The sequence below is a fragment of the Ammospiza nelsoni genome, chromosome 18 (assembly GCF_027579445.1).
Source record: "Ammospiza nelsoni isolate bAmmNel1 chromosome 18, bAmmNel1.pri, whole genome shotgun sequence".
NCBI classification, from domain to species: domain Eukaryota; kingdom Metazoa; phylum Chordata; class Aves; order Passeriformes; family Passerellidae; genus Ammospiza; species Ammospiza nelsoni.
This window is the reverse complement of record NC_080650.1, coordinates 10,903,789-10,923,224: the sequence shown is the minus strand read 5'-3', so window position 1 is coordinate 10,923,224 and position 19,436 is coordinate 10,903,789. Positions and strand designations below refer to the sequence as shown.

General features: G+C 42.8%; 2 protein-coding genes across 2 annotated transcripts in view; one reads left to right on the top strand and one right to left on the bottom strand.

Annotated features, from left to right (window-relative positions):
* Positions 1–493: 493 nt before the first annotated feature.
* LOC132081634 (melanotransferrin-like) lies at positions 494–13,417 on the bottom strand. Its single transcript, XM_059485470.1, has 19 exons — positions 13,340–13,417; positions 11,365–11,464; positions 10,191–10,325; positions 8,558–8,721; positions 8,100–8,199; positions 7,526–7,702; positions 7,182–7,344; positions 7,011–7,075; positions 6,245–6,402; positions 5,576–5,762; positions 5,285–5,433; positions 4,998–5,088; positions 4,624–4,692; positions 4,226–4,408; positions 3,790–3,946; positions 3,014–3,096; positions 2,012–2,196; positions 1,493–1,679; positions 494–1,205 (listed from the first exon to the last, which is right to left on the bottom strand). Exons 3-19 carry the CDS (start codon positions 10,240–10,242, stop codon positions 1,156–1,158), a joined length of 2,220 nt encoding a protein of 739 aa, XP_059341453.1. The 5' UTR covers positions 10,243–10,325; positions 11,365–11,464; positions 13,340–13,417; the 3' UTR covers positions 494–1,155.
* PISD (phosphatidylserine decarboxylase) overlaps positions 13,237–19,436 on the top strand; it is a 23,822-nt gene continuing 17,622 nt past the window's right edge. The window contains 4 exon segments of the mRNA XM_059485472.1: positions 13,237–13,390; positions 13,628–13,790; positions 13,792–13,857; positions 16,829–16,923. Coding sequence (XP_059341455.1) covers positions 13,237–13,390; positions 13,628–13,790; positions 13,792–13,857; positions 16,829–16,923 — 478 coding nt within the window.

Sequence of the window (19,436 nt, the reverse complement as noted above, 5' to 3'; positions counted from 1 at the left end):
AGGCAGCACAATGCTGTTTGTGGATCAGAGCTGCAGCACAGGATCATCCACAAGGCCCAGTAAGCATTGGTAATGTTTGTGTCTGAAAACAACATCCCTGCCCTCCCAACCCATAAAATCTTGTGTATAACCCAGATTTTTAATTTATCCCTGGTCAGCTGCAGGCTGCTCTTGGCAAAGCTAGGCTGCCAGATGCATTTCTTCACTCTGTTCTCAGAACTGCCTTCTCCCAAGTGCAGTGTCACACGGGCCCCACAGATGGCAGGGAAGCTCCAGGGAAGAAAGGCAGGAACACCTGAGAGGCCCAAACCAGCATCCTGCTCTGTCCCTGCTCCTTCAGGGCTGCAGCTTGCTGGCTGCAAATGCAGCTGAGGATTTGGCTCTGACACCATACTGGGACAAGACAGGATAGAGAGAATGAGCAGCTGATTTCTGTTCAAAAGGCTTCATATCATGTTCAGGCAGTTCCTGCTTGTAAACCTTGTGGTGTTTAATTGATAGAGAGTATTTTGACATTTCAGAGAATATCAAACCCAAAGGGTCAGTATAAAGTAATAGTTGGAGGTCTTGACAAAGAGGAATATCCATTGCTGCAAGCATCCAGTTCTGCTGGATGTTAAATGTCTTAATACATTTATTTGTGAGAAGAAATGTTTTGATTTACTAGTAAAAAATCATTGGTTAAAGAAGAAATATAGATGTGCATTCAGCAGGGGCTATATAGCTGCAACCAAAATCACAGCTACAGGAAGACAATGTTGCAACTACCAAAGTGTCAGCTGATTGGGGTTTTTGCATGGAAACTGTTTATAAGACAAACAAAGCAAAATGCTACCAACTAACCTGTGCCACTCCTACCAAGTCTGTATTTTAGTCCATGGTACTGGCCCTGCTCTTTCCACAATGCTGATCCTAGTTCTGTGCTGTTCCCCATGCTGCCATGCTCCAAAAAAGAAAGGGATAATATATGAGTAGTATTACATCATCATAAACTTAAAATCTGCTGAAAAAAAAAGACAAGGAGGTGTTCAGCATACATTTCTGGAGATGACTGTTTCCTTGCTGATTGCTTTGGATTGGCTGGACTTGCACATTTCCCTTGTTCTCAGCAGTGATGCTGATGTTTTGTGCCCTGCAAAGCCTCTGTATGAGCTGTCAGTTGGATGAGGATGCACAGATATCCTGTTTGCAGAAGTCCAAGATGCCTACAAACCAGTAAGAAAATACACACTTAGAGATGCTATCAGCTTCAAAAGTAGTAAGTTCTTCAGATGCTATTCATTAAAACAGCAGCATAGAGGTCAAACTCCCCTTCTGAACTGCAATTACCAAGTTAGTCTCACAGAAGTCTAACACAGGACTTCTTAGACCTTTGTTATTAACAAGATTAGGTAGAACATGTCCATGCTGTCTAAACAAAAGGGCCATAGCTGTGCACAGAAGGCTGCCTGCTGCAATTCTTTCTAACTCTGAATTAAGAACTTATCTTTACCTGCAGGTGTGCAATTAAACACTGATTCTGCCAGCTGAACAAAAGACTCTCCAAGGATCTCCTGATAGCTCAGGTGACTTGCATGAACAAGGTACTGAGTGGTGTCCTTGAAAAGCAGATCACTTTCACCATACTTCCAGGACTGAAAGAGCTGGAATTCAGAATCCAATTTGCTTCCCAGAGATTCCTGAACAGAAAAAGAATAAAAGTTTCACAGCTTAGGTAATTAAATAATACTTTTATCTAGCACTGTTCTTATCAGTACAATAAGATGCACTTCTACAGTGCCTTATTTCTCAGCAAAAGTATGGCCTTTGTAAAATGGGAACTTGGGAACTGGTGCTAAAACACCCCTTAAGAGAACCCAAATAACTATTTTCTCAATCTCCTATGCACGTTTTTAATTCTTTTGTATTGGATCTGAAGGCACTAGTATATAAAGCTTTCAATCGTGAAAGGGTTTTCAGCAGTTGAACATAAATGTTAACATGCCAAGCTGTTCCCTGTTACCTGTCACACCTGAGATTTCAGCAGGAAGTCAGAGATTTTAGTGACAGTGACTGGTCGGGTCATGACTGTGCTGGGGGGAACAGGGCCCAGGTTACAGCCAGCCCATTCTGTGACTGCGGCGCGCGTTCCGTCCGGGCACAGGAGCTCAAAGTCAAGGGGGGAATAACCTCTAGCCCAGCCAGAGCTGCCCAGATCTGAAAAGAAGATGAAATGAAAGGTAATCCTTTTGAAAAATTAAAGCAGAAGAGAGGGTGAATCTCAAATAAAATGTTAAAACTTGGGAGGGAGAAGTTTAGTCAGTGTGTTCAAAACAAACACAGCGTGCTATGTGGTCATTTCCTGGGAAAGCATAAGGACCAGGGCAGTGTCTTCACTGAGGGCAGTGAACTTAAGCTGCATCTATCAACTAAAATAGAATAATTTCAAGGCATATGAACAGCATATCATGTCTCATCTGCACCTGTAACCACATCTCTTTCTGGAAACAAAGGGATTCAGCCTACATGCCCTTTGCTCCCCCAAACAAACTGCTAATTGCTGCAGGAATTCCTGTGGGTTTCCAGCCCCTTATATCTTCAGTTGATTTTAGAGAGATTAATCTCTTAGAAAAGCCTCTTCTCTTACTGAAATTGCCTAAAATATAATTTTATTTTGCTTTAATGAGAGTTCCTTTTCTCCTTGACTCTAAGAAAAACATATTTTGGTTTGCCTTTTAAAGCTGTGAAATTTAAAGCTTCCAGAAATTTAGTGCAGTCTCCAAGGATGATTATCCCAACACACATCTTTGCACTGGGTGATTCTTCTTCTTTCCTCTCTTACAGTATCTGAATGTTGAGCTATACTGGAACACCTACATGCAGAAAGCTTCTAGCAATTTTCCATTTACAAACACAACTTCATGGACCTAGATTAAACCTGTACAAGCTGATCCTTATTAGTGATGGTTGCTTTGTGGGAAGTAACTGACATTAATGAACATTCTCAAAGGAAAAGAGAATATCTGTATCTCACCCTCTATGTTCTGGAGCAGGTTTGAGTGTTCCAGGAAAGCTACATCTCCAAAGCTTCTTCCACTGGGATTGCCAACTAGGCACCTAGTGCAAGAAAAAAAAAGGGATCAAAGACAGCACTACATGGTGACTGACTTGTGGACAGCTAAAACTGGAATAGCTGGAAGTATCCCTCCCATCTCTAATCCCTTGGAATATGTCAATGATCTCAACATAGAGATTTGCTGAAACAATCCTTTTCATTCCTTACAGTAGCTTCCAAGTCAAAGCTGCTGTACAATGTGCACCTTCCCCCATGCCTAGGCAGGAAAGAGAGTGGAATTCAACTAAATACATTATGTACATTTCACAAGAGTGCTTCCTTAAACTTTCCTTAAAGTTTCACCTTTAATAGTCTTCTCTGCCTCTGTCTTCAACTATTGTTTTTTTAATCTCCACTCTATTTAATTATCTCCTATATGCTACACTGCTTCTTATGACAGCACCTCTGCTCTCTGGTCCTCTTTCATCCCTTCCTTATAATGAGTCAGTACCAATGCTCTAAGCTGTGCATGTTTGGCAGCATTGCCTTGCTCTGGAAATGGTTTAATGACCATTTTAAACCATCAGTCAGCTGAACATCCCATAGCAACTGCAACCAAAACAAAATGCACACTAGCAAAAGTTTATACAGACAGATGCTTAACAAATAGGGGGGAAAAAAAACTTTCCAAAAAACCCAAAATCAGCAAAATAAAAAGGCAATTGTGGCTGTTGCTCTGCATTTCTGACTCTCACCTGAGTGCTCCCATATTGCCATAGTAACGTTCATTGTGGCTTGCAGCACATCTGCTGGACACTCGAGCTCCTTCCACCTCCCCATCTCCAATGCACACCTTGCACAGGTTTCCATCTGCTCCTGGCATGCAGCCCTTCCAAAAGTAACTCTGATAAGCTGAGTAAAGAAAACTGAGATGAGATTAAGGCAAGGTGTTCCCAAGCCTCTTCACATATGGGAAAAGACAGGAAAGAAATTTCATCCTAACAGCTAGCAAGAAGAGGGCTAAATAGTGTGACACATGTAAAACATGAGGAAAAGCTGCTTTAACACCCTCTGAAACTGTAGTCATCAGTTGCTGGTTGGATCCTCATGGCCCTGTTTCTATTTTACTCACAAATTTAAGCCTTAGATTTTCATGGTCTAGTTAAGAGAGAAGCCAGAGGCAGCCCTTACCAGAGGCAATATCACAGTTCTCAGTATCATTCTGCTGAGCTCGCACTGTGTGTCTGGCCAGAAGTAACCATCCTGCAGGACTGTACAGGTGACTGTGGCAGGATCTCCTTCCCCTGAGGTTATGGATGTGAATCTGTTTGGCACTTTTCTTAGCTAGGGCAACAGCATAAACTGGTGGTAGTGCTATGAAACAATGACAACAACCAGTTATACCAAGGCAATTAAGTGTTCCACAAGGGTACAGCCCCCCTTCCCTCCCTCATCTTGTCACAGCATCTTCAGTTATATTACAGGACCTGCTCTTTGCTTAGCCACAAAGCTCTTGTCCTTGCACAAAAAATTCTATTCTAAACCAACACAAAAATAAACTCCTGCATAAACCCTAGAAAGTTTGTTACCTTTGTGCTTAAGATGAATTAGTTTCCCTGTTTCCTCCATGGTCTCAGCTGCTGGGGCACAATCTCCCCCTGGAAGGAGAGATTAACATTAAGGATCTTGCAACTGCTGTCATTCCTTTTATATGGCAGCATGCCTTCAAAACCCTTGTGATCCTCTTCAGCCATGTCAGCATCTTTGTCCCTTGAACAGAAGGGATAAAATAAACAGACCAAATGCTAGAGCCAGTTAGTGGAAGAGCTGAGAAGAGTATTTGGACATTTATACTGACTCCTGCTTCCATCACAAAACATTACAAACTGTGGAAATTAAACTATATTCTAACCAGTACTTTTTTGATTCCCTCTCTCCTTGATAAGGTCACTTGAGAACTCACCATAGCATTCTGCAGCTACAGGCACCAGTCCACATCTCCCTGCAATGTACACATGTGTTGCATCCAGGGTGACAGCATCAGCCTCACTACTCTGCCAACAGCATTAGAGAAAATAACAAAAACAGGATTTGCATGAATTAAGTATCCAAGCAGCAGGATTTCTCCACTGGCTGAAAATTCCCCCTCATTCCCACTTATTCCTCAAGCTAGTTTTCCTCTCTTTAGTTCAGACAAGACATACATAGCCTGTGCAGTCTTTTACACCCTGAGCAGAAGGAGTCTCCTACCTTGATCATTTCAATGCATTTGGTCATGGAAGTTGCCTGGACACAGACTAAGGGGTCGGATTTGATGTTCAGTGCCCACTCCTCACATTTGCTAAGCTCAGCATCACTGATGCAGCACCAGCGCACGACGCTGTTCTCCAAGGAGCTCCCTGAAATGGGAGCAGATCACATCCCCAGTGCACCAATCTGTGACACGTTCAGGGGATTTTCAGGTAAATGCATTTGTGCCTGGAGAGAGGAATTATGTGGAAGGAGAACTTTCTCTTCCCTTTCCTTAGCTACAGTTCTCACCTTCATGGCCGAGTCCCTTAAGGAGAGCCACATAATCCAGACCAAGGACATAGGCAAGCTCCAGCTGCTCCTCGAGAAGCTGCAGGTGCTGAGTGGCATCTCGGAACAGCAGGTTCTTTCCCCCAAAGGGTGCTGAACTGAAGAGTTCAAATCGGGCTCTTTCCTTTCCTTTCTGCCCAAAGAGGCGCTAGGACAAGAACAACACTTTTAAATGGCAACAAATCTGCTCATTCTTCCAGCAACAGGCAGCCTCAGCCTTCCCTCCCTTTGTATCAGTGGTCAAGATATCAAATACCATTTATAAATTGAGAAAAAGACATGAAAAAAAGTGAGCCCTGCCTGAACCTATGAGTCTCCTCAGCTACATAAAAATTGATTCAAGTTCCATGGCAGGATAAATATCATTAGCCATTTTGCAGTTTGTGTGTTATAGCATCTTCCCTTTCTTTACTGATTTATTCTCAGTCTCCTGCAGAAGAACTCTTTAGAAAAAAACAAAACCTTACACAAGCAAATGCAAGATCCTTCCCCCGAACAAACAATTTTTAGCTCTTTACTCACAGTAACTATGTATTTCTCAAGAAAAAAGGCAACCTGGATCATGATTGCCACACAAAGATGGAAGCAAAACCTGTGTCTGGACATAGACAGTTTATAATATTCACTCACTTGGATCATGCTCAGAAATTTGTTAGTGATCTTCTGGAAGTTGCTGCGGGTGACGATGCCACGGCCAGGCCCCTTGCCCAGGTTACAGGTGCTGTATTCAGTCAGCTCAGCTGTGGATCCATCAGGACACAGGAGTTCATATTCCTCTTTTTCTGACTCTGAAACAAGGAGACACTCATGAATTTCTGACCAGAGCCATGACTTGCCAGCAGGCACAGAGATGGAATATAAAATGTTTTTCAGTGCAGGTTGCTAAAGGTTATGCAGGCAGCATGGTGTACCAAGCACACTTGGGAAAGTTGTCTTTGGTAAATACTTCTTATAACAAACAGAGAGACCTCAGCCAGAACTGCTCCAAAATACTCTTTAAGCTGTACCACTCTAAAAGCGTCTATTTAAAAATACCTGCAAATACTGCTGCTAACCACCTTTGGTACAGAGCTCAACTGAGTTTAAAAGTGCAAGGCAGGTTTACAGGAACTTCACAGTTATGCAGCTCAATATGCTGAATTTTAAAAGGAATCTTGTAACTCAGGCAAAGCGAATACTGACAGCCAATGAAATCTCCTGTGAGCAATCATTGCTCACTCACACTTTCCTGTTCTGTTTCTTTCTGAGTTGTGTGGAGAGCCAGGAAATACCCCTGAACTGCTTGCAGGGATTGAATTTTCCCTGGAAACAACAAAAATATAGGCATATACATCAAACATCTACACAGGAAAGAGCACAGGCAGAGATGAAAAGAAAACTGCATTTTTAAGATTACCTGTGGCACTCATAATTCTTAGATGATCTAAAAAGGCAACATCTGCCACTCCATCCTTCAAGCACCTGCAGGAAGACAAATGCCATCCTATTAACATTTTACCTGGCTTTCCTACCTTTAAAGTTCTTTTTCCCCCAGAAGTGAATTCAGGCCCAGTGTCCCAGAGCTCACCTGAAGGCTCCCTCAGAGTCATAGAAGGGTTCATTACTGCTTGTCTCACAGAAGTGGTTCCTGTCTCTGACATAGGATTTTTGTCCTTGGCAGAGAGCACACAACTGGGGAGCAGCAACACCAACCCCAGGGATGCAGCTTGCATTGAAATACTCACTAATTGCTGCAGGTGTAGGGAAAAAAAAAAAACAAGACAAAACAAAAGAAAAAAGTCAAATGGGAAAAAAATCAGAAGAGGAAAAGGGCCAAACATATCATGGCCATAACTAGTTCATCCTCCATCTGCTGGCATTTCAGTTACATTCACTGTGGCCAGAGGTAGCCCTATGGCTGCTATCACCTACCTTGGCTCAGAGGCTGGGACTCATCCCAGGAAAGATAATTTCTTGCCAGGAGAAAGCCAAGGGGAATATTCCAGCCTGATGTCCACCTGGCCCCATTGTGACAGCTGCGCACACCTCGCAGCCTCTGGACATCCAGAGTTCCTCGTTTGGCAATGGCCACAGCAAACACACAATTTCCTGCAATAGCACAAAATGTGTAAAAAAAATCTCAATTCTGCAGCTTCCATCTCTGAAGAGGAGCTGAACTACTTCAGTGAACATGGCTAAAGAAGAAATTATCTTAGGGCTATTCCATGTAGGTACTCGTGCCAGGAACTTAACCATATACTGGCTACATGGCACTTGTCAAACAAGCAATGCAAGTTTGTCCGTACCACAGGCAGAAAGGCTACTGGGTACAAAGCACCACTGGGATTTTAGTCATCATCATTAAATATTTTAGAAACAGTTGTCAGCCACCTCCATATTCCTACAAAGTTAGTAAAAAACATATTGACTTTTTTTTTCAAGAAATCTAGAGCCATTTATTAGCCAAATCAGAAGTACAGTTTATTCTTCAGCTTTCCCAGCCTACCTTGATCATAGATCTCTTTTGCCACCACAGCCAAACCATACAGCTTTACAGCAGAGTAAACATCTCCAGCATCCAAGGAGGCAGCATCTGCTTTATTTGCCTTCAAAACAACAGAAAAACGCTCAAAACAAGTGTGTTTACAAGGAAACAAACCGAAGGTTCAAGACCACAGTTGCTGCTTCAACAAATTTTAATTTAGTAGTTTTCTTTTGCCTATTTATTTCCAAGCAGCTTTCACTATTTCTTGGAGATTGCAAAGACATTAGCTGGGGTAAAACAGTACCTCTGGCAGTATGCTCACAGGATTTAATTCTTGCCTCTCAAGTGACTGTGTACTTTGTCATTTAAGCAGTTCAATTGTTTCAGTATCATTTATTTTTCCACAGTTTCTGTTTACCAGTTACTTTTCCAAGAGGATTTGGACACAAAGTCAGTTTTTAAAATCTCTGTGAACTCACCCTGATTTTATCAATGCAGTCATATGTATTGTGGGCTCTGATGCAAGAAATCCTGGTAAAGGAACTGGCAGGAGTGAGGGGCAGCACAGCTGTAAGCACTTTGGAGAGCTCAGCACACTTTCTTTGTTCCAGGTCAGACAGGGTGCACCATCGAAATTTCTTCCCTGTAGCATCAAAAAAGAAGTCAAGATTTGTAGGATTTCATTAAAAACCCTCAGTTTAACACCTTATGGAAGAGAGAGGTTATTCTATTTTACTTAAGTTCCCAAAAGCTTGATTGTGCTCACTCACACTCACACACTTAGAGGCACCCAAGAGATGTGCCCACGTGTGACCAAGGTCACTTTTTCCCAACATAAGGACAATATTTGATGCTGAATCTTTAATATGTCTCTTTGCTTCCTTTTGACTGAAAGCAACTAAACAGTTTTAGGCAGATTTTTGAAGAATCAGCAATTATTATGGCAAGAGCTTAAGCCACAGAATCTTCCTTGCCTCAACCTTAGTGAATTTTAGGTAAGGCTGCCACCCAAAATTAGGAGGAACCAAAGGTGAGGATGTGTTTATGGCTATGGCTGTTTTCCTGTTGGCATAGCAAGAGAAGGAATGGCACTTACACTGCAGGGTAACATCTTCCTGTTACCAGAGTGCAGATTTTCTCCTAAAAGTCAACTGGGATGTGACTCTATCAGAGCACAGACCCTCTAACCTTGATGTAAACATGCATTCTCTGGGGTTTATCAGTTTTACTGCTGCCCTTGGTTATCAATACAGGCCATGCTTCCAGCCTTTGCTCTGCTGTTTCCTCTGGTGCTTTCACACAGCAAAAAGATGCAATTAAGGGTGGAGGTGAAGCTGAAACTTCCTTTTTCAGAAGGACTTGGAGACTTGGTGGGTTTAAACCAACTATAAAGCTACATCTTAAAGGAATCCAGACATGCCAACAGAATTTCCTCTTTTGCTTTAGGCTGCAATTACTCCATCTTGTATTATTCCTCTGAAATATATCATCATATACATCTCCAAGAAGATACTAGACATTTAAGGAGGAAAAAATGGGACTGTTGTACACAAAAATAGCATGCAGTTATGTAACTTGAGAGAATCATAAGCCATGTAATGAAAACCAGGACTAAACACACAGAAAATGCCACAATATCTCTAACATTGTCATTTCCAGATGTTTAAGCATTTGACTCTCTGGAGAACTATTAATACCAGAAATGTGTACAATTAAATCATTGAAGTTTTTATTTCTGTGAGCATAGCACCAGACATTAGTCCTCCACTTGTTTTGGTGCTAGTTCAGCACAATTCCAAGAAGAACCAGCAGTGGTTTTAGAGGGGAGCAGCTGGAGGTCCCCTGCTTCATTCTGACACCACTAACGAGTACACAGATCTCAACTACTCAAAGGAAACAAAGCCTCACTGAATTACTAAGGAAGTTCTGCATCAAGCTGCTTCAAAACGAAAAGGTCACCATCTGCCAAAGATCAAACAGAAAAAATACAGGCACAGCTTCAACTGCAACTTCTTTCTTTGCATAGAGGAAAACAAAAGCAAAGTATTTATTAGTTTGAATGTCACCCACCCAGAGGCAACCCTTCTCTCTCCCTCTCTGCATCAGCCTTACCTGAAGCCAGCAAAGAGGTGATTAGGACAATTAAAATCAGTGTCTTCATCATTACAGCTGTTCAGCAAGGATCTTCTCTCTGCCCTGACGCTCTGCCTTCTCATACCAGGAATTCCACAGTGATTACCAAAGCTTCTGCAAGATAACAAGGGGGGTTTGGATATCAACAAGGATGAACCAAGATTTTAAAAAACAGCCAGAGGATGGTATATCCTTGTAGCAAAGGAGAAAGGGACAGGGTCCCTTTCCTACCCACAGATGGAAAATATCCATGCATTTCCTGTTCTATTTTTATCAGACACACAAACGAATGTAAGCCTCTGCTCTAAAAAGAACTGCTGTTTCCAAAGGCACCCAAAGCCTTTGGGAGATGGGCAAGATTTACACCTAACTTACAAAAAAGATACCAAAAGCTAAGTGAGTTATCCAAACTACTGACCATATCTCTCTACAGAATACTGAAGGGTCCCCTCTTACATTATTTTTTTTCACGTGATAATGGCTTATTTCCTGAGTTATTTAAACAAAAAGTAATCCTATGCCTCCCTAAGAATTCAGAACAGACCTGGGACACTGTTGACTGTCCTGATTCTCTTCATTCCATCCCAGCCCAATAATCTCATCCAAACTGCTTCATTCTCCTATTTTCTAATGCTTAACCTGAATTATTATTACCTCTTAATTACTCCACAGCAGCTATTAACATCATTAATTCTACAGAAGAAAAAAATGCATTTATTTATATATTATATATGAGAGATGAAATACATTGATGTATTATATAAACAGAAGTGTCTGATGATGTATAAAATATTGTGAATATGGTTTAATCTTTTCTCTTCAGGAAAGAATTAACTGTTCCAAGAATTCTGGAGAAACAGAGTCTTTATCCTACTTTCTTTTCCTTCTTCATTTTACAGATCTCCCTGGTGCTTTGTTTATTTGATGTATTTTTGCAGATACATTTCCCAGATTTTTTCTATTGCCTCATGTACCCTTCCCTGGTGATTCAGTCATCATTCCCCACTCACGTATTGCACATCCCTTGAGCTTCACAAGTTCCCTCTCTAGACCTGCAACATTTGCTGAGGTGTTGTTTCCCACTGATCTGATCACAGAAGGAGTTACACAGAACCACAGGATGGTTTGGGTTGGAAGGGACCTTAAAGCTCACCCTGTTCCACCCCCCTGCCAAGGGCAGGGACACCTTCCACTAAATCAGGTTGTTCTAAGCCCCATCCAGCCTGAGGCATTCCTCATTTCTTCTGCACTGCCTGGAACAGAGGTTAGACAGAGTTAAAGGAATGAAGTCGGTATTTATTAAAGGCCTTCAAAGGATACACCCTGGGCAGTGCAAGAGCCCAGCTGAGGCTACACCCAAGATGGACAAACAGTCTGAGTTTTCACACTTTTTCAAGTCCTGGTCAATTTACATTTGGGGTTAACTGTCCAATTACAGCTTCAGGCTATGAAGTCTCATCTTCCCAGATTGCTCTCCTCAATTCCTCATTCTTTACACTTAATGGGCCTGAAGCTGAAATGGTGTCAGGCTGGATAAGGATTGTTTTATCTAACTCAACTGTGAAGAGAACTTGCTGACACTTTTTAGGGCAGTACAGAATCTGGAAAATATGAAAGCTAAAACTTAAGGCACCACCTGAACCATTCTGAAGCCCCAAATCTCCAGTATCTCATTTGTTGGAGGAGCTGTGGTATTAATCCCCTCTTTGACTTGGCTCAGGTGCACAGGCCTAGCACAGCTCAATACCCTTAGGGAAGTTTTATCCCTCAGTGAGTGCAGTCTATATAATCTCACCAGATGTTAAAAACCCCCATAAATGTAATAACAAGACATATGATAAAAGTAATTTTATCATATGTCCACATATTTACTTTTAGTATTTAGTAACTTATTAGTTACATGTCCACATATTTACTTTTAATTCCCAGGAGAAAAAATAGATCAGGACAGATTATTAATCAGTTTAGCCTTGTGACAATTATTTTACACTATAAACAAGTGTGTTACATTTAACTGCACCTTAACCTCTGAATCACTTCCCAGTCAATTCTGGGAAACTTGTCTGTCAGGCCCAGCAGTGGGGTGCTCTTACACATCAAAGCTAATGGTTCTTGCAAGGCTTGTACCAAAGCACCTAACAGCACCAAATCCCACCTTCTTTGAGGTTTTACTTTGTGCCAATCCTACCATTATGTACGGGACATGTAAATCCCAACAATTCAGTCAGGTAATAATATTACTGTTTCATGAGGTTTGTGTCTGGATTTCCCCTCAAATTCCACATATTTAGCAATGAAAGACTTTCCTGTACATGTTTAAGATACTTATACAGATATTACTACCTATAGTGATGTGAAAAAAGGGCAGAATCACATGAAGGTATTATAGACTTCACTTAGGCCTGGTCAGGAAAAAACACAAATATAAATCAGGAATTTAAATGAAATTAATCAGCTTGCCTGAGGACCATGTCCTAAAACACTAAGGATGTGGAAACACAGCCAGGACTCTTGAATTCTTTTCCTACTGATTCACCATATGAAACTACCCCACTGTCAGAGACAGGTAATTAGCTACTTCCCAGCAGGGTAGCATTTACTCATCTAGGGATGCATCTAAGAGAGTGGAAAACCAAATAACCTCTATAAAATTCACTCTGGGCAGCAGGCAGCCAGGCAACACCCAGGCAAAGGACACCAGAGGAGGAATAGATGTTACTGCACTACACCACCAGACACCTCACTTGGAGGAACAGCACCGTGTCTGTCCCATGTCGTGTGTCCTCTCCCTAAAATCCCTGCCTTAATATTCCTGGTGATCCCACACCTGGGGCAAATAACTCGCCTGTGTGTCAATAGCAGCGCTGAAAAGCAGCTGAACTCCACCTGCCCCATCCTGAACTCTCAGCAGCAGCGCCGTCCTCCCTCTGGCCACAGCCCACAGCCCCTTCATGGGGCAGCTCCATCCCCACAGCACACACCCTCAGGAGCCACCACCCCGTCTTCAGTCTACATCCCCGGGAAAATGTCCCCACATCCCGTCCCCTCAGGGCCGGCCCTATCCCCACCCCACATCGCCTCAGCGACGGCCCCTTTTTCCCCCGCGCCAACAGAACAACCCTCCTCACAGATCAAACTCCCCTTTGAAGAACAGCCTCGCAGCCGTATTCCCATTCCGGGTCTCCCCTCAGAAATGAATCCCTCCCTACACGACATGCTCCCTCAGGAATAATCCCCTCACACACGCCATGCCGGCAGCGCCCTCCCACTCACGGTCGCGGCCCCGCCCCTGGCCCCGTCCCCTCAGGGCCGGCCCTATCCCCACTCCACATCGCCTCAGCAACGGCCCTTTCCCCCGCGCTAAGAGAACATCCCTCCTCACAGATCAAACCCCCCTCTGAAGAACAGCCTCGCAGCCGTACCCCATTGCGTGTCTCCCCTCAGGAACGAACCCCTCCCTACACGGTGTGTTCCCTCAGGAATAACTCCCTCACACACACCATGCCTGGCAGCGCCCCGCCCCTCACGGCCGCGGCCCCGCCCCTGGCCCCGCCCCCCGCGCTGTTCCCGCCCTCCCGCGCGGGACGCGGCAGAGGACGCGGCGGCGGCGGCGTGGGAAGATGGCGGCGGCCGCGGCGCGGAGCAGGTACGGGCGCGGCGGGGCTGGGGCTGTCATTGTCATTGTCCCTGTCATTGTTGCTGTCACTGTCTGCTCCCGGCAGCCCTGTCTGACAGCCGGCACCCCGCGGGGGAGGAGGAGCCGGGCCGGGGGCCGCAGCCGCCCCTTTCTCGCCCCCCTCGTTCACTGACGTTTCCCTAGCGCGGTGAGTGCGGTTGTCTTTGCAGCCTTGGCCCTGCCCTTGGCATGGGTAAGGAGCCTTGCCCTCCTTCTCCAAGCTGGAAAGGAAGATAAGGGGTTCAGGTATTTTAAGAACGAGAAGCGTGTGGCCTCGTGCAGTTCTGACTGGGTTTGCAGTCCGTAGCTGTCAGAGTGGAAGTGCTGAGCAGCAGTCGGTGGATGCGGAGCAGCTGCAGCCCCTCGGATTATGCGATCCGGGGCATGGCTGGGAGCAGGGGCACCCGGCCGGGCACTGAGGAGATATCTACAGGAGATATCCTCTTACGGCTTGTGCTTTTCATAGCAACCAAACAGCTTAAGGAATGCTGCTTCTCGGCCACTGTTCCCTGTTCTTGGATAGAACACGCAGTTCCCTTATTCCCCCTTCTCTCTCAAAACCTGGAGCAAACACCTCGTGCACAGAGTGTTCTGTTCTGTTTCCTCCAGCCCCAGTGTTGTCCCTCATCCAGAGATGGCTGAAGACACAGAGGGGCTGCAGTTAACAGGGAATTTCTTGGCAGTTCCTTCTCTATCAGCCTCCAGTCAGGTGGGAGAGGCAGGGGGTCAATACTCCAACTTGCATTTGTACCCACCAAGGGCAGGCTGTCAGGAGCAGGGAAGGTGAGACTGTTTTTAGTTTTGTTGTCTTTGCCTGGTTTTAGGCAGGTTTCAGAGTAAGATGGAAACTGATTTTCCAGTGTTGGACACCAAAAGCAATTTTGGTAAGAGCTTAGGGTTAGGTGTTGTGTCCTTCACTGAGGAGGTACCGAGTCCCAGTGCCCTGCCCTGCCTCAGCAGTGGGAGCAGCTCCTGGATGCTCCTGTGAAGCCAACACAACTCGTTCTGTTCTGACTGCATTTTTGCATACACTAGTATGTAGGAAGGCCAATAAATGTCTCAAATACTAATGCTTTAGGCTGCAGTTAAGTTTTAATAATGTTTTCCATTACTTTTTAGGATTTGAAAACTCTTCTGCTAAATTTAAGTCTATTGCTAATTCGATTAGTTCTTTATTTCTTGACTCCCTTAGAAGTAGCCCACAGGCTCCCAGCTTACTGATGAGCAAGTGCTCCTTTTATCCCAAGTGTTTTAATATGTTGTAAAACAGGCCTTATAAGTGCACAAATTAGTGCAGGCCTGGTATGACCCAAGAGCATCAGGTGACCTCGTTGTTCATGACAAATCCCAACGTGTTGCGCTGTAGAACGTACAGGTTCTGTATGTTCAGCACTTTTTCTGTCTTGTAATGAAAATAACATCCTGGGAGATGATGCAGCAGTGGGGCAGGTTTAGCACGTGGTTACAGGAATGTGGGGCTTGGGGAGGGAGGGTCTGTCCTCTCACATTTGGGTTAATGCAGGGATTTTAACAGAGACCATGGAGCTGAAGGGCACAGTGAGATATTCTGACACTGTTGCAATAGGGATAAGAGAAAACTTTAGCTGTTGGTCATTGGCTGATATTAAAGCATAGTTACCAAGTGTGCTGACATAATGGTGTGACTTCTAGGTAAGAAATCTGTAGATTCTTCTTTGAAATAAAGGGATCATGCCTATATGTAACTCAGTAGGCACCTGAAATTAAGTCTTTAAACTCTTAATAATCACTTCCTGAGGTTGAATGGCCCCAAATGATGCAATAGCTTGTAAGCTACTGAAGTAATTGTGTCCTCCCTCCGTGTATCTGATCAAGAGCAGATGAAAGGCCAGAGGGCAGATGAAGACATCCCAGCTGTGGCATTGCCTCCTGAGAGTGAGCAGGTTGCACAAAGATCTGGTTCTCCCCAAGGGTCTGAGCCTGTTGGGGTGAGAACTCTGTCCCTCTCCTCCCTGTGATCCTGTCTGACAGCAGGATGTTGCCAGGCCACAGTCAAATACTTGTTTAAACATGCTTATTTACAGACTTGGAACAGTTCTTGTACAACTGGATGCCTGCTTGTCAGATTTATTATCAACATGAAATTAAACATTATTAAACACACAAAAAGTCCTGGGCGAACCCTTTTTCTGTATTGGCCAGTTCCAAGTCTATTTTAGGGATTTTCAGAGGGGCAGAACCACTCTCACTGCAGTTCACCAGTGAACAGAGTGATAAGGTAAATTCTAAAGAAGAGCTGCTGTGCCTGGCAGCGTTTTTACTTTTTCAGCTACAGCACTTGGTCTTAGAAATGCCATTACTTCTTCACAGAATCCAAAACTCCCCCATGCACTCTTCCTCCTTCCCACCAGGATGATAAGGTAAAACATGAACCAAATCCTGAGTGTCTCTCTAGACAGTTGCTGTTGTAGGAGGTTCTTAAATGACACAGTTGTAGCAGCCCAGTGGAAATGGAATAATCCCAAGTACTTAACAATAATTATAAAAGTTACCACTCCATTTGCATTTTAGAGCTCCAGACAGGCCAAGATACAGTACATGCTGATAACATAAATAAAGGACTATTGGCAAGATCAGCATCTACAATACTCAGAAAAGTATCACTGTTACAGCAGCCCAAGAGGAACATGTCAATATTTGTTAAGAAAAAGAAAATACAAAGATGTATCTTTAAATAAATACCTGCAGGAGCAGTTGGATTGTTGGATTTTTCAAAATATTTTTAGGAGAGGAGTAGACCACCAGGGGACTAGGCTCAGTGGAAATTTTATGATAACTTGAGTAGACTTTTCCCTCTGTTACTCAGCTGCTAAACATTAGATGGTCACTATGCTGAACTACTGAAATTTGCATTATTAGACATTTGTACTTCAGCAGCCACTTCTTGTTTGTTGTGTTTCAGCTTGCTGTGCAGCTGTAACCTGCTGGTGCAGAGGAACCTGTGTGTTAGAGCTGGAGTCCTGTGGAAGCAGCCTCCTTCCAGGACATTCTTCAGTGGTAAGTGATGGGTTGTAGCTACAAGTGGTTTCAAACTCAAGGCCACTCACAGTTAATCAAATTGTGGTCTCATATAGGAAAATGTAATTTTTTTAAATGAAAGGAGTGGGAGTCCAGCATCAAATACCAATTAATGGCATTTCCTTAGACACAAGCTTGCAAATTGTGTTTTCCACATAGTAAAAGAAGTATATTTACCTTTTTAACAAGATTCATTATGAGCTGTTGTTGTTTGTTGCTTTCAAACTTTGCAAAAGCATCTGAAACTTTTTGTAGTGAAGATGATTCCTGCATAGCAAATTAAAACCCATTAGTCATAGGTTTATTTTTTAATTAATTTCTGCACTTTAGTTAGTTTTCTCAGGAGTCTAGAGTCCAAAAATTATTTTTTAAAAACACAATATAATTTACCAGAAAGACATGTTCATGTTAGGACAGTGTTTTTACATTTTAAAAAACCCACTTAAATGAACTTGATGAGCAATAATTTGTGTACTTTCCACACCTACTGAAGTGACTGACTGGGAAAGGCAACATCAAACTTCTGCATATTTATAATATTCAAATGTATTACCTGCTTTGTAGTGCTGCTCTTACCAGGTGTTCACCTTGAAAAGTCAGAGAGATTGAGATTTCAGCAGTTTAACAGCCCTATAAGAATAAAAAGGTATAAATATCCTTTTATGTTTCAATCTGTAGTTGTAATTTGAATAGATCAGGAAATCAGAGTAGGTTTACATGAAATGTTTAGGACTTGGTTAAAGTGGTACTTGCACTTGATGTTTCTGTAGCTGGGTAATGCTGTGAAGATCAAATATTACTGTTTGGTTTTAAGGAATATTTATAAACTTGTAGCATGTGCATTGCCATATATTAGTGTCACAAATAATAGTCTTCAATTTTTGTTTCCTTGCCAGCTGAGCTATTGGTCCCATTTTCCAAAACCATTTCTTTGGGTTAACTGGCCTGTCCAAGTGCTTTGTCTGGCATATCATATATGGATATTTTGTTATTGAAAAATATGCTTACACAGATGAATAAAACAGCAGGGCTTTGTTGTCTATAAATCAAAGTCATTACAGAAAAAAAATTTGCAAGTTGAGACATAATGCAAAGTTGTTGATCACAAGGCAGAAAAAGTCATTTTAGTCAAAATTAGCTTTGAGTTTTGAACAACTCAATGTTTTAGCCTGACATTTTCTAATTAATTGATATTTTAGAGTCTGATTTGGATATCAAGGAAAGATAACTCTTCTCTAATTTTATCTCTATCCCTTATAATGGCCTCCTCTAAGTGTTTGTGTCATGTCCTGGAAGAAATTCTTAATTTGGTCAGAGTAATGGAGCAGCATTTATGTTACTGCATCTATCTGCATAAACTAGAGCACTCCTGCCATTATTCAGCTTCCTTTCTCATCCTGAATTTTCCAGCCTTTCTGAGGGAATGTGTCTTTTTCACCTGTTCCAGAGAAGGAAACTGTTACTAATTTTTATTCTCCTTTGCTGGATATACTCTGTGTTTAAGAGAATTCTGGAAGAGGTTGGCTTTATCAGTGAGGGCTTCAGATTTAGGGTAGTATCTAAAAATGTTATATTAGTACATTGACAGTCTTGCATCTTTTTCCTCTTGCCCTGCACTTGTTTCTGGTGGCTCTTGTGCCAAGGATGAGCTCTCCACACACTCTCGTGGTGCTTTCCAGGGAGCATCGTTAGAGAACACAATGTTCAGCTGAAATCTGAGCAGTGCCAGCTGCCTAAACCTGGCTCTGTTGCCAGAGTCAGTAACTCCTGTTCTTGTCTTAGAATTTGTACACTTTGTGTGGGAAAGGTGTGGAATTTTGTCAGGGCAAATAAGCTTGACAGTGGCATGTTGGATGCCTTTGCAATGATAATGTTTCGGAGACCAGTTACAGAAGTGTTGTTTCATTAATGCTGGAGATGGGGAAAAGTCAACTCTTCATTTATCAACAACTTAAAGTGTGTTTGCTGTGGCTTGTGGAACACCCCATGGTTTGGTCACTGTTACAGGAAGAGAAATGTTCACATGGGTGTAATCAATGCTCTTGAAACAGAAACTGCCTCTCTCTGGATCCAAACCAGAAAAAGCTGTTCTTGCTGAGGGATTTTGGTTTGGGAATTTGTGAAATTGCTGAAATAGCTGGGCTGCTTTGCTAACTTAGAACCAAAGATGTGGTGGAAGGGAGTTAAAGGCTTTAGGGCTAAAGAGTATCATTGGTCTGTGTACAGACATTTCTGTTGAAATAGTGATACAAACTTGAAAGGTTGTAGAGTCTTTGTAAATTCAAGCAAGTCTGTCTTTTTAAACATTCTGCTGTTCCAAATTATCCCTCTCCTTCCATGAGCATTGTTCCTTAGGAAAGAATAATTTTTAGAATCTTAACTGGAACTGTAGTTGCTGCCTTGTTTTTCTCCCCCAGAAAAGAAAATACTTTTTTTCTTAAAGAAAGAACAAAGCTGGTTTTGTTTTATGGTGCATTTGGGATATGTAGCAA

Bases quoted from the DNA above. Each gene is read 5' to 3' on its own strand.
- LOC132081634 (XM_059485470.1), bottom strand. From the start codon at position 10,242: ATGATGAAGACACTGATTTTAATTGTCCTAATCACCTCTTTGCTGGCT. The intron at 7,345-7,525 runs GTAGGTGATAGC...CTACACCTGCAG, and splicing joins GTCCCAGCCTCTGAGCCAAG to CAATTAGTGAGTATTTCAAT. The intron at 2,197-3,013 runs GTGAGATACAGA...TCTTCTTTTCAG, and splicing joins CCTGCTCCAGAACATAGAGG to ATCTGGGCAGCTCTGGCTGG.